Genomic DNA, 15,852 nt, shown 5'->3' on the forward strand with positions numbered 1-15,852 from the left:
CGAAGGCAGGTCCGAACCTCCGCAGAGAAGTGCCTGAGTCGGAGTTTACGTATGGTAGCGTGGCCCGTTCCTTTCCGCTCCTCCATTCTCCATGCTAACAGCGTGAGGCAACCCTTCCAAATCTTGATCACGCCCAATGTTGCTTAACTTCGGAGATCTCACGAGGTCCGGTGTTTCAACACTGCTACAGCCATTGGCCTTCAAATGTAAGGCATTCCTAACTTGTCAGCTTAAAAATTTTACAAGCTGGAATGAAATTAAGGTAGGGAGGAGGTCGGCAGCATGTGAAGAAAAAGGGGTGTCTACTATGTTTGTGCTGGGGCTGTACCTTAATTAAGGCCACGGCCGCTTCCTTCCCAGTCCTAGCCCTTTCCTGTCCCATCGTCGCCATAAGACCTCTCTGTGTCGGTGCGACGTAAAGCCAATAGCAAAAAAGTAGCTACTATGTTTGGAGGTTGATATCAAGGGGTTAAGAATGATTCCATAACTCCACCCAATCATATGTTCTATAAAGTTATGCAATACAATCACCCATTTGATTTCCTCATGCATTTACTGCAAATGTTGATTGATGGTGGTGTATGAACATAACAATGAGATTACAAATGCTCCCAAACATAGACTTCAAGTGAATGATGACTATACAATGAGTAATTGTACTAATTAAAAAACACCAGTTAAGTTCTATTCAACAATGCCCTCACAATGCTGGGACTTCTGTGTTATCAATTGACAAAGACACAAAATAGATGAAGTGAAGGTACTAGTTTTCTATGCAAGCCAAATGAGTCTCATTCTACTATTCTGTAACACATCTCCTCCCTCCTCACTGCTTTACATCCAGTGTAGTTCTGTACATTCAAAAACTTGTGTTGACTCTGAATTACTTCGAGAAGCATGGTTCTGATTTGCGGACCTCTCTGTCAGAACTGTATATGCTCCTTTAGTATGTCTGTAACCCTTTGAAATGTCCTGTTTATGGAAGCTGTAGGTGCAGGCCTTGATGCCTCTCTTCCTCTTCACTTTCAAGCGCTATTTCCTATTTTAATATATATGCTCTACTGTTGCTCAGAAAGAGAACCTACTTATTTTGATTGTAGTGGGAGGTGTGATAGCTGAGCGACATCATCACTTGTTTCTTATCAAGCTGGCTATGGTTTAGGTCTCAGAAAACAAATGTGGTTTGTAAAGGTTATTTCCCTGTGGATTGGATTTCATGTGAAACTGGAGGCTCCAAGTCTTTAAGCAATATTTCAGCATTTTCATAAAACTACTGGCTGTTGGCTTTCTGCTTGATTGTAATTTCCTGTGATTGTTTTCAACCTTATGCCTGAAGCTACAAATGAAATAGAATTAATGGAGTGATAGAAGTTATGCAGGAAATGTCAGATTAGGAAATGAAGTCTTGATGGAAGTAGATGAATATTGTTACTAAGAGTGTAGAATAACCAATGATGTTAGAAATATGGATAAACTGTAGACTAGCCAAGACAAGCAAGGCCTGCCATTAGAAAATAAATTTACTCCCCAAACTTATACAGGGTGATCGGAAACAATGTGAACTGGGTATATAAGCGTTGGAGGTTGGTCATGCTGATAAATAATTTGAAAGGAATAATTCATTATCTCGCACCATTGTCATTTTATCAGCTTCTGGAGTTTGCCAATCAGATCACTTCATGGGCGAGTTCAAATGGGCTTTGCGAGGCTTTGTGGCTGAACACCAGTCGAAGAATGAAACTTTGCCAGATTTTAATATAGACCTCCGAGCTGACAGGGCTGCACCAATGCAAGTATGCTACGGTGACACTGACTGAAACCAACGGTGTGTTTAATGCTTATTTCTTGGCATGGGTCTCGAGCCGTTCTGAAGTCACGTACAGGTTTAGCAACACCGCCACGCAAAGCGATTTGTTTGGCTAACTTGAGCAACTGATAAAATGATAACAGTGTGAGAGGTCTATTTCTTTCAAATTATCAGCATGACCAACCCTATAATACTCATATACCCGGTTCGTGTTGTTTACTACTACCCTGTATGTATTGTTTGTGTATTAGAAATATGTTTCTGAAGACTCGTTTCAAGCAGTACTGTATGGAAGTGAAACATGGACAATAACTGGTGCAGAGAGAAAGTGGAAGCTTTTGAGATGTTGTTTTACAGAAGAATGCTGAAGGTGAAATGGGTAGATCAGACCACAAATTAAGTGATACTGAATCAAGTTGGTGAGAGGGCAATGATTTGGCAGTCTTTGACTGGAAGAAAAGATACACTGATAGGACACATCTTGAGATACCCAGACTGGAAGAGCTTAGCACAGAAGAAGGTGCTTCGAGTTCTGTATCAGACCATCTATTAACTGATGAACCAAACAACAACAACAGCAGCAGCAACAACAACAATTAAAAATTCTAAGATTGTAAATTCTTAACTTTTTTCCAATCACAGCTGAAAAGTAATTATAATTTCTCCCATTACTACAGTCCTGGTCAACAGAGTATTCGTATATTTGTTACATGTGGCTGACGACCAAATTGTCTATAGCCATTAAAGCTACAAACAGATTGAGTACTAGCATAGATTTTTAAATTATAAAAAGATTCATTTCATGGCATTCAGAAACCTATATGCAATTTGTTCTTTTATGTTGCTTTTTTTTTTTTTTTTTGAAATGTTGGAAAATATATTTTTTGTAATATTGGGGAGAGGACTTGAAATTACGTGTATTTCAGAAGGCTCTGTTATTTGTGAGAAATTCGCTCCTATGTACAGCGTGTATTTTTTAAATATTTTTGGGAAGAGAATGATGAAGCAGTTAGGCGAGGCCAATCTTAGAATTTTTTCTTGGCTCTGAGAATGTTTGAATTCTTTGAAACTATGAAATAGTCGAATAACAGGATTTTATTTTTTGTTTCAGATCTTAGGCTTTCTCAACTTCTTTCTATGGGCATCTGATCTGTGGTTTCTTTACAAGGAAACGCCATGGTTTAAAATGAAACAGAGTACCAGTGGTACGATGACTGCTGCCTAAAACTCTTCACTAATCAAGCGTTTGAAGATTGTTAATTTTTACTTTATGCCAACCACCTTTGAGATGTACATTTTTTCTTGCATTGGTATACCAAGGTGTGTTAATGGAATACTAAGAATCTCAATTAAGTGAATTGAAGGAAGAAAACGGAGGCAATTGCGATGAGCTGCTATGAATTTGTGACAATGTGAGAAATATCCTGGAAGGTTGTATAATGCATCAGGCCTCCTTTATTGTACTTCTTCAGATTGATCTTCCCACTTGCTGTTATATGTATATTTTTTAATTTTTTAGTTTTCTGTTGTAATTTCTTGTAAATATATATATATATACATACACACATTTTTGGTCATCATAAATATTGAAATAGCATTAGCTTATTGTGTGACGTGTAGAATGATTGTACTGTGGACATTCCCTTTTGTGAGAGATGAATATGTTTAGGAATAGACTGATAGCCTCTTTCTAAATGTCAGGGATGAGTCTTACAAAGAGATATATATACAATTGATAGTGATATAATTTGAACTTAACTACCTAACATCTAAAAAAACTTTAGTACAGGTATTGTTGTAGACTTAGCATTCACATTCTACTATTAAAACAATGTAACAAATTAAATTAATGGCTATATAAGTCTCAGTTCATTCAGTGTAATCATGACAAATAATAGTTGTAGCCTGTTAGTTCTATGAGCATATTTCTTTCAGTATTGTTTAACAGCTGTGTTTGTGGTTTAGGTAAATGCCTAAAATTCATCTGTGTATTTAAGGATTGGAGTTTGGAGTTGTAACTATTGTTCGCATATTGTTGAGCTATTGTAATCCATAAATACTCGACATTGTTTATTTGTTATTCACTGCACATTTCTACTATTATTTACTTAATTTGTAATTCATTAACATAGTTTTAAGTCAGTATTTATGTTCTGACTTCATATGAAGTAAGTATGTTATGACTGGGATTTAACATCACACTAAGCATTTTTTATTATTATTATTATTATTGTTGTTGTTGTTGAAGATTTGAGAGAAAATTAAAATGAAAAGTAGGGATTTATTTTATTTGTAATATTGTTCTTTCCATTCAGTTTTGAAAATTGGAGGGTGCTATAAGAGTGATTTGAAGTTGATGTAAACTTATGGTTCAGGTTTGCCATAAGCATCCCTACATGAACCTCTATAAACATTTATAAAATATTTAGTTTTCTTGGTAACTTTAGAGTAAAGCTACACTTGATAGTGGTAATACAGTATAAGGGTCTAACAAGTCTGCAGTACTTACATAGGCTGATCCCATTTATTTTTTAAGCAACCCTTAATGCCTGTACTTATTCTCACCATGGTGGCTGCGGTTCAAATCCTGGCCAATGCATGTGGGACTTTAAAAAAAATGAAAAGTTCATCCCTGTGGTTCAGATTCCAAGTTGAACCGGAGGCCTCGTGGCTATGATCTCAATATCATCAGTCACATAAAATTACGAGCTTACTTGCTTACATTGTAGCATTATTGCTCATGACAGTACAGGGAGCATAGCTACGCTGGTTTTCTGACTTGACTTTACTTACATCAAGTACATGGTTTTTGCCAGTATGTCCCCAGCCCCTAAATGAGCTCCTTGTGCCAGTTCAACATGAGACGTACTTCCAGCGCAGTGCACAGTTTAGACTTTTTATTCTTGTAAACCATTATCTGTAAATTTTTATGCCTTGTCATTCAGCTCTGTGAATTCATCCTTTGCTGGATGTATTGTCAGCTCGATTCACGTCAGTTGCTGAATTCTAGTTAACCATGTCATTCACAGCAATCTTATCGTACTGAATTTTCAACATTACATTCCTAATGCTAACACCTTTATATTACACCCCTGTTTACTGTGAATAACATAAAGAAAAATTAGTTTGAAATTTCAGGTGTCTACTAATGACCAAAAAACACTCTGATCGGTCATGCGGGAGAATTGTATGGATGTCGCCTACATTATCATAAATGCTGAAAATACGGAAATGTAAATAGATTCTCTTTGGAGAGAGAGTTCAAAAATGTATGCATTTATGACTGCTGTGATTATGAAGAACAAGCCCTCAAAAAACAATAGATGATGATAATTTAGTGCTTGGAAATTCTGCCACAGTGCTCATTGTGTTATTTGATAGACCTAATTTAAGTACCCTCTTGGAGTGGGCTGTTAAAGATTTAAATTCTGGATTTAAGGGTTAAGCAACAGCAATAAAACTCTGTTTTGAACTTGCCCCTTTTTAGTTTCTGGAATATTTATACTAATGCACATTTTATTATTATAGCTATCTCTTCTATTTTTTAAAATACATTTCTTCACTTTTACACAAAATTGATACAGTTGGTAAAATGGTGGTAAAAGTTTATTTTTAATGAAGTACTATTGTAGTTCCTGATGTTGAATCATAAGCAGGTGTTTTAACAGATTTTAAAAGCTGTTCTCCAAGAATGATTTAGTGAGGTTGAGGAGAGAAGAGTCGAGTAGTGGCAGTAGTGTACATTGGTCTGTTACTGGCTACCTTATCTTGCCATGCACTCCAGCAAGTGTGTGTGTGTTGAATGCCCTGAGAGCAGATAATTCCACATATAAATAAACTGTCCATTGGAACATACACACTCCACCATTGAATATCATTGTTATAGTTGAGAATAAAGCATATCTAAGTCCAACAGCATAATGTATTTGCAGTCTAATCACTTTAGTTGTATAAACTGTTGTGGCTTGTTATCTTATAGTCCTGTTGGGACTGGGTCTGTTTGAAAGCATATAGTATTACCTTACTTATGCTGTACACCCTATTTAATGTAACTCACATTTTTCCTCCCAGAAATTCATACTGACGTGCAAGATATAAGGAGGGGTTTTATTTTTTTTTAAAGAAATATAGCCTATACTGTTAATTTTTTGGTTTGAATTACTTTTGTAGTATTTATTTTCCTTTATATATTTATTATAAAACTTAAAGCAGCTACATTTTAAGTTGTACAAATGACTTTCCAACAATTGCTTTTCAGTATTCGTTGTCACTGGTTTCTGCCTCTTAAGAAACATCCCTTATGTATATCATCAAGGTTGCCATTTCCCCCAAACAGGGTTATATCTACTCTCATCCAGATTATTAGAGATGCCTGTTTTCATGAAATCCTTCACAATTATTCCTTGTTTTCCAAGCTCTCAGAATTCGATCGCACAAGGGTCATATGAAGATATTTGCATTTTCCCTGCTAGTTTGGTTGTGGTTCCCTGCTGCCATCCATTCTGTGAAGAACTCCTTGAAATTCTTGAAAGGTTTGTTGACTGACGCATGCAAGGGCTAGAGGTATGCTATGAGACATCCATGATCTCTAGCCTCAACAGTCTTCAAATCTGGAAACTGATCTTTTTTTTCTTCTGAATGCCCTGAACTATACTTTATTGGTAGAATGGAGTATCAAAGTAATACTGAAGGATGTTTGTTCCCTGCTGTTCTAATTCAGTCCTGGCACCATCAGAAGAGGTGAAAATTTTACTTTTTGCAGAGTTTTTCATTTAAACACTACATAAAGTGGCAGCTGTCTACCATCAGCATTTAATTGGGAGCACAATAGTACTCCAGTGTCTTTTACATTCCTGATTTACCGAGCGAGTTGGCCGTGCGGTTAGGGGTGCGCAACTGTGAGCTTGCATTTGGGAGATAGTGGGTACGAACCCCACTGTTGGTAGCCCTGAAGATGGTTTTCTGAGGTTTCCCCTTTTTACACCAGGCAGATGCTGGGGCGGCCACGGTTGCTTCCTTCCAACTCCTAGCTCTTTCCTGTCCCATCATCGCCATAAAAAATATATGTGTCGGTGCAACGTAAAGCCAATTGTAAAAAAAAAAAAAAAAATCCTGTTTGTGCACATTAACATGTTTTTACTAATTTGTTGGAAAGAAATTTCAAAATTAGACATTCATCATTTTTAGTTATGAGTAGTTCTTGTTCTTCCATGGTTAAAAATCCATCACTTCTTTTGCCAGAATCTCTTGGCATTTCCTGGCAAAGGTATGCCAAAAAGTGGGGGAGACACTTGTTCCTTTTCTTGAATCTCGTAATTCAATGTCTGCTTGCTTTCAGATCCATATGTGGTATGCTTCATTTCATTGCCAACTCGCATGATTTAAAATGTAATGTCTGGATGTAAACCTAACTCTCCTTGGAATCCTTGCCTAGACTTACTCATGTTTTAAAGCACAATTTTCTTATTCCAGCATTGCACATTTAAGTCCGTGGCTGAAAAATCGCACCCTGCTGCTTTATTTGCATGTATTCCTGTGTAGTGATAACTTGTGAGATTGAAACCTGCAATTTAACTAGACAACTTCTCCATATCATAGAAATTGCTAGGCTTGATACTTCAGAAATTCATTTTCTATAAAAATTAATAAGCACTTGAAGTAAAAGCAAATTCAGATAAAATGGCCTGTTTTAAGCCACAAGTGTCCCACTCTTTAGCAAATACTTAGATCTACCCATCATTTGATGACCTTTAACGAGACTGTGACACGCAGCATTGTCGCTGGTTTCTGCTTGCAAAAACCATTCCTTATGCATATCAATAGCTTCCCATGTCCCCAAACAAACATCATTGTTACTCCCACCTAGAGCATGCCTGTTCTGCTAGTTTACAGGCGAGTGACTCCCCTCCTTTCAAAGCAAAGAGCTCAGAACCAAAACTTCCTGTGCAGGATATATGTGAAACATTGCAGCTTTACTAAACAGTATTTGAAATAGAGCAGCTATGAAAGGTCATAATTTTATGTTTTGCATCATTGACTTACAGCATTTACATTGGTTATATTGTTTATGTAATTTTTAATAGCATTCAGGAGCAGTGAAGTATCTCAAGACTTCCTCATACTAGTAAATCATGTTATCTTCTCTTCCAATCTTGCCAATCCCTTTCTGTCAGTGAACCTGTTCTAAAAATTATGGATTTACTGTTAGGTTTGACTACCATACTTCTTACATCAGGGTGTAAATCAGACTAATGCCTAGGAAGATGCAGACTAGATTACAGCTTAATTTAAACAAGTATCTGCAAAAATAATGAGGCGATTATAGTCCAAATACTTTGTAAACGTCCTGCACGGGAATTGGCTGCACGTGTGGCGGTGGGCAATCGAGGTGTGGGGGGGGGGGGCTGGTTCTTTCCCACTCCTGCTGTCCGTTCTTCATTTTGGTGAATGATTATAGGCTCCTTCCTCACTCCTAAATCAAGTTCATAATACCTTGCACAGTTTCAGTAGGCATTTTTAGTTCTATTGTTTGGTATTGATGTAAGCGTTAATTTTGTTGCATATACACTCTAAATTATACATTGTTGAGTTATTAGACTTGTTAGTTGGTAGACTCTAGACTCTGTTATGAAACATCATGGACATGGATTCGAAGTCCTCTTGAAAACCTGGGAGGCCTCTGCGAGGGCAGGACAATATTATTGTATATACAATCATTTCCTTTTATACCAGTAGAAAGTAATTGTCTGGGGTTTTTGTTTTGTTTTTTTAAGCAGAAGAATGCCTTATGTTTGTTCTTACAAATATGCATTAGTACAGTCACCACAGTTACACAGGTTATTAGACATGTATTCGCACTTAGTGAGTACATGGGGTTGTTAACCTTTATGTCCAAGGCCCGTCATGAAACGTCAATATGTGCATTCATTTCTTTGTTTCCTCATCTTCAGTTTTAAAAGCAGGCAAGGTAATATGTAGTTCCAAGCATACCAGGACACATGGCAAAATTAATGTATTATGAATAATTCTTAGTCTAACAGGTATTCTGTCTTCATCCCTTTGCTAGTTTCCCAATGGACTCCTCCAAGTATTATTGATGGTTTGATATGTTCCTTTTTCTGCTGCTTTTCTCACACCTGGAGGGTTGCACATGTGGATTTGGCCGTTTTACACCCGGATGCCCTTCCTGACGTAAGCGCTATATGGAGGAATGTGATCACTATCGCGGTGGTTGGTATTGTGGTGTGTTGTCTAATATGAAGAGGAGAGTGTTGGTATAAACACAAACACCCAGTCCTCGATTCAAAAAAAATAATCCGCCATGATTAAAATTCCTACCCTGGCCAGGAATAGAACCCAGGACCATCTGAACTGGAGGCCTCAACGCTGACAATTCGATAAGAAATACGGTCTAATTGACTGAGTGAATCCACCTTTACAATACAATATTCTCATTTTATTTTAAGAAAAGGGACATGTTTCATCTCTTCTATTGTAAGACATCTTCAGCCTAAGCTATTATGGTAAAAACACATGATAATCTTAATACTAAAAACAATGACATATATCAAAATATTGAAGAGTGAAGGCGACTCGGTCTGTCACATTTAAGCACGGATTTTTATGAACACAGTTCGTGTAAGTCTTAAAACCAATTATTTTGATAGTAAAAGTCCCATTGAGTTTTAATGTACAAAATGAATTGAAAATATGGTCATAGCGTGCTAAAATCAGAGTTCAAACTTGAAAAACGTTTGTGATCTCATGATGGGAGCTTTGAGTACATGAATGTCTGATCAAACGGGGCTTGTTTGTAGGTGGAATAACACAGTTGAATTGTATAATGTGGCCGGACAATTCTTGCAATCTATATATTATTTGGAAAACTTCTCGGCCCTGTTTCTCTCTCTCCCTTGTCCAGCCGGCTCAGTATGGGACTATTGTCTGCTGTTAATGTTAACAGCTGTTAACCCATCAGTACGTTGCGGCCTCCGGTTCAGATGGTCCTGGGTTCAATTCCCGGTCAGGACAGGAATTTTAAATCGCGGCTGTTTTTTAAATCGAGGACTGGCTGTTTGTGTTTGTACCAACACACTCGTCTTCATATTCAGGTGGAGTCACTCAATCAATTAGACCTTATTTCTTATTGAGGCCGACAATACGGATTTATTACGAAATTTATTTCTTGCGGCTGACAACTCAGCCAAGAATTCAGGCGGCTTGATATTTTCCTTATGTCTGTGTTATTCTAAGTGTTGACGTGTTGGTATGTTGATTTCATTTTAATGTAATTTCTACCCAGTGCGTTTATAGAGGGGTCTCATTTTCTCATTCACCATTCGCAAAGCGAACCTGGTGATGAAAAATATAATGAAGATATTAGTGGAAGTGACGAGCGATACTGATTTTGTCTAAGAAGGTGGCCATAGAAATGATGCTGTGCATCAGACAATTCTTTCATTGAATCTATTCATGAAGTTGATTAAGACTAAAGCCCGTTAGCTATGATATGTCATATTTATATAAACATGCTAACGTCTCGCTGTGAGGTGTAGACTTGATCACTTTAGTTTTGTATTATCAGTCTAACCAGTTGTTTGCACTTATTGTCATCAGTAGTAACTTTATTATACCTATAGCAAGTAGTATTGTCGTTTTAACTGAATATTTTGTAACTTAAAAGCTCTTCGGTCTGTCGAACACACAAGTTCAGTTGTTCAGTTTATTCCTTGTTTAATAGTGTGTTTTTTTTACTGTTATGTTATGGTGTAATAATCATATTGAACTTATGTATTCGACAGACTGAAGAGCTTTTAAGTTGCATTTAACAGAGTCAACACTGGAAAGCATGGTTTCCTTCTTAACAAATGAATGTTTTGTTTTTTAATATAAATTACTCATTGTGAAGATAATTTGTTCCCACAGGGTTGACATGCTCTACCAAAATTGATGTTTTGCATTAACATTTAAATTTCTCCCAATAATATATTATTATAGGTACAAATAGATAAGTTTTTCTTATCCCATTTAAGAGGAAGTAGACCTACTTATACATGGTGTTTTACCCAGTAAACTGGTCGAGTAACATTTACCCAGTGTGTGCTCATATGTCACAAAACCGAATGCTCGTCCTGATGGGTTCAAATATCCTGCTTATGGACCTTAAGATAGTTATTATTTGTAACAGGAGCATACCCAACATCAGCTGAATTGTTGCTTACAAGATGTGTATGCAATGGCTGAACACAGTGTCAGCAATGAGTTAAGAAGGTAAACTGGGAAGAGAGAGAACTCGCTGAGATGGTCTCCCACCCTATGTACATGACCACTCCCCGCCAGTCTCTCAGGATGTTTACTAAGTATTTAGACTATAGTTGAATTCACCCAGCCCTGTTATTTTCAGGGTAACATGTCTGCCATTTACCCAGATACTTTTATGGATGGGTTTACTTTGATCTCTAATAATTTGACATTGATTTGGTCTTACGTCTATAAAAGAATACAAATTGAATTTACTTTATCAACAGCACCTTCTAGATGTGTTTACAAACTGTCTGTTGATAACTTGTGTAATTGCTGGGTTTGTTGTTCTGAACACCTGTTAGTGGACCTAGGATTGGGTCAGATATACCTTCTTGGAGTGAATATAGACTGCTCTTAAATGTACTATTTGAATCTAAGAACACTAAATGATGCAGTTTCCTAGTTTTATAATGACATAAGATTTAGCACATGCAGATTACATATTGGGACCTAATTTTGAAAAAGGAATTTTATATGCATAATAAATATCCCAATTTTTGCTTGTACAAGCAATAAAGCAAATATGTTTTGCTATCCTGAATGGAAGTTCAGAAAATGTATTTGTTACATTTATCACATTACACTCCTGTCTATTAATCATACGTCAAGAGCTAATAAGAGTTCCCATATACTATTGGATTGACTTAAGTATTTCTTATATCAGCCTTTCTTAATGTTCTTTTATTGAAATTCAGCTATACTTTTGTTTATAAATTTTAATGTAATATTCAATTGGTACGTTAAAACAATGTGTGTCTGATTTTAAATGACAGGATACTTGCCAAGTATCATTGAAGTTTTTGGTTCATTCTAATCTTCTTGTTGAATAGGAGACATCAAGATTTAATGCAAGAAGATGGTGGTGATCATTGTTTTAAAGGATTACACCAATCTAAGCTCTTTGATTCTAGTGTTCAGTACTCTTCAAAACTCTGAATTCAGTGCTACCATATGATTGTCAACATTAAGTCCAACATTCAAATGTTTTGAAGGAGTTAAAATGTCTCAATCATCCTAAAACTATTTTTCTAAATTTTGCCTGATTTGATTTAAATTGGATAATTCATTTTAATTCTCTTAGTTTCTTTTTGTTTGTTTGGGTTTTCCCCCTTAATTCTTCAACTAGTGTGTAGCTGAAAAGAATTGGTTTTGGAGTTATTTTCGTCATTTTTCTTATGAAATATAAGAGGGAGAGCAAGATGGTTTTAAATTGCGTATGATGTAAGTTACCTATTGGATTGTATGTTGAATATTCAACCCAAAAGTTGGTTAGATCCTCAACAAATCCACCATCAGCTGTTCTAGATGGCCTACCTATTACTCAAGAGGTGTACAAGGGAGATGAGTGAGGTAGTTTCCTGTTGATGTCTTCACCGAACCAGAAGTTGCTATCACACATCAATTTGCTGACCCCACTAAAATGTCCACACCAACTGGCCCTATGAGCAACATACACCATTTATAACAGGGACTGGCAGCATAAGGAATGGCATTACTAGCATCACTCATACCTCGGTCACTTTCCTATTGTTAGCCCTCCAAGTGATACGAGTCGTTAATAACGACTCATTTATGCCTTTGTGAAATGATAGTCGTTATTAACGACTCATTTTTTTAGAGCTATGTTGCTGGGCAACCAATTAATGAATATCGTCGAACTTTCCACTAATCGATAGTTCAGTTCATTAGCTATTTCGTGTTGATAAGGCTCTGGATTTTCATTCATTCAACAGTGACAAAAACATTTATCATCTGTCCTGTAGCAGAACCAGTAAAAAATATTGGAAAAGAATATATTTCAATCTTCTCAACATCGCTGTATTTGATGCATTTGTCTCGTATTCTAAGACTACAGATAAGCCTATAGACCGAAATGAGTTTGTGGACTGCATTGTATTAGATTTAGCAGATGGAGTTCAGCCTGAACATCCAAGACTCAGCCAACAAAAAGAAAGATTGTGTATAGTTTGTTCGGAAGATCCTGCCATAAAAAGAAAGCGAAGCAACTTCTGGTGCCCCAAGTGTAATTGTGGCATTCATCCTACTTGCTACCATAAGATGAAACACTTGTACAGGCCCGTAGTAAAAGGGAGGAAAAGAAAAACTCTTGCAAGTGACTCGAAGTAAAGAATTATGCCCGAAAAGGAGATGTACATAGTTTTGGGTTTTTGTACATAACATTCTGTTCTTTAGTTTTATGGTAAATATGTACTCTGTCTTTTGTTGCTAACAAAACGGTGAACATTTTATACATTTATCTTTTGTTTCGGTCTTTTATAGTTTTGAAGCTACGTACAGTGAAAGTTGAAACATTGTTTTCTCAAAAGTGAAAAATTGTAATTCACTACCCCCAATAAAATGGAATCAAGGTATGTACCCAATATTACATAATCACATTCTCTAGTTACCCTCTCACGACCAACTGACCCTGAGCTGCCTCTCACTCCCGCTCTTATAACCAGTGGGAGGTTCGCGTGTATGAGAGGACAGCACAGGCATTAGCCCTGAGAGGGCAGCAAAGGGGTCCCTGAAGGGTGCACCCTTCCGTGCTGTTTATTATTATTATTTCAATACACATTTGACGTGATATAAAGTCAGGGCAAGCCTGTTACAATAGACATAAAATAAATACAATTGACATATACAGGATATATACACACAATAAGAACAAAATTGTTCTTAGCAAATGAAGATACCTCCGAAGTCCTTGCAAATCACCTGTTGTCAGGAAGTCCTGTCAGGGACCTCTGTAACATAGGTAGAGTGGTCTGGCGCAGGAGCAGGCGGGACGAGGTCCGCCGTTGTCCTGCGGCCAGTAGCAGCCTCACGTCTTGGTGGTTTTGCACCTCACCCCGCGACTTCCTCATCCTTGCCGAGATGAGTTGGCTCTGTGGGTGACAGCTGCTGGGCGCGGCGTCGGTGTGTACGAGAATCCCTCTGGGAGCACAGCGACCTGATCGCCTGTTGCCCTGTCTACCTTCACTGCGACATCCCACCCTTGTGCGAGGGCCAAGTAGAGGAGGTTTGCTCAGTTGAAAAAGTATTTCTTCTGTGCTTGGTCCAGGCTGGGCCAAACACTGAGGGCCCACAGGTTGGTGGCAGCGTCGTGGTGATCCCAACCGGTAGGGATGAGGGCAAGCTGTTCTTGTAAGGCCTGGGCTATCTTGTAGACTTTCAGTTCCGTAGGTGTTTGTAGTCCTTTGTCGTAGGTAGGTGGCTTAAGTTTTCGCCAAGGAATTGTCTGCGAGATTCAATGTCTTTAAAACAGTCAGTGAGCGCCTGGATGGCCGTGGTGAGAACTTCTTTGTTGTTCTGAGACGTCTTCGGTCACCTGGATTTGTTCAAGTATAGAAGAGATTGTGTCCACACTATCAGTGCTCCGAGTAGCACGTGTTTCTTGCACTATCGGAGTAACATTGGTGGATCTGCTGACAAGCTTCCGACGTGGAGTAACTTGAGCTTGACATTGCCGGTATATCGGGTCGAGGCGAGTTTGCGGCATACTCCGACATTACAAGTAATAAATCTCATTGTAGACTGTATTGGACATCAGATATGTACATTAAAACAAGAATAATAGTTAACACCACCTTTCCAATACTTATCTTTCCTTATATTTAGGAAATAAACATTACAACAGGCGTTGTAAGATGACATGTTTCGCTTAACAGTCGTAAGCATCATCAGCCGAAAATAAATCTTAGCCTAAAGTTAGGTCACGGCCCTGAACCTAGTGTCCTTAACATGTATGGCACCCTAAGAATCAACATTTATATTTAGAAAATGAAAATAGGCTTAAAACTAGTGTGAAAAAACATAGAATGTTACAACATGGCTAAGAGAAAAAACACAATAGAGTTGAGACAGAGGATAAGAACAGAAAGTACAATATAAAGCTGGTAGTGAAATAATTAAAATCATTAGGATATCATTGTTACCAGTCAGTCAATCAGAATGTTCAAACATAAAAACAAGAATGAAAATATATGAGTGTTCATCATGGCTGAGTTAGAAAAAACACGTAATCGTGTTGCCAGAGGTTAAAAACATAAGGTACATCACAGAGCTGGCAGTGTAATGATCACACTCATGGCTGCCAGTCAGTTAATAAGAATGTCCATACATAACAAAACATGATGGTTATATTGTTTTAAGTGAAGAAATAATTAAATCCCATTCTTGTATAGATACGTGAGAACGGGCGAGAGAAATCACATATTGTGGCAGACATGGAGTAGTAACACTTCAAACAGGATTGATCACGCCTGAAGCCGCTTCATTTTTGCTGGGAGATCAAGACCAAAACGGGAAAAAAATAATCAGATGCCAAGTGCGTGAACTGAAATCTCTTATGTTGGATGAGCGTTGATCGGAGACATTAGCCATTCAAGGGGGTCTGTTAAATTTATAAATTTATGTTGATTCTTAGGGTGCCATATATGTTAAGGACACTAGGTTCAGGGCCCTGACCTAACTTTAGGCTAAGATTTATTTTCGGCTGATGATGCTTACGACTGTTAAGCGAAACATGTCCCATCTTACAACACCTGTTGTTATGTTTATTTCCTAAATATAAGGAAAGATAAGTATTGGAAAGGTGGTGTTAACTATTATTCTTGTTTTAATGTTCATACTCCGACGTGCCGGCGTTGTGACTGGGGTGGCGTTCCCTGGATGCAGTCACACTTACTAGAGGATTTAGTTGCTGACCCTCTCATGACCGTTGTGAGAAGACGTTACAG

General features: G+C 37.5%; 1 protein-coding gene across 4 annotated transcripts in view; it reads left to right on the forward strand.

The window, feature by feature from the left end:
• The window catches only part of LOC136864373 (synaptophysin), a 134,241-nt gene extending 130,588 nt beyond the window's left edge, over positions 1-3,653 (forward strand). For all 4 annotated transcript variants that reach the window (XM_067141291.2, XM_067141288.2, XM_067141289.2 and 1 more), the window contains one exon: positions 2,919-3,653. In XM_067141291.2, the coding sequence (XP_066997392.1) occupies positions 2,919-3,032 (114 nt within the window). In that variant the 3' untranslated portion in view covers positions 3,033-3,653. The remainder of the gene's footprint in view (positions 1-2,918) is intronic.
• Positions 3,654-15,852: the final 12,199 nt, after the last annotated feature.

Source organism: Anabrus simplex, chromosome 2 (assembly GCF_040414725.1).
Source record: "Anabrus simplex isolate iqAnaSimp1 chromosome 2, ASM4041472v1, whole genome shotgun sequence".
Taxonomy (NCBI): Eukaryota; Metazoa; Arthropoda; class Insecta; order Orthoptera; family Tettigoniidae; genus Anabrus; species Anabrus simplex.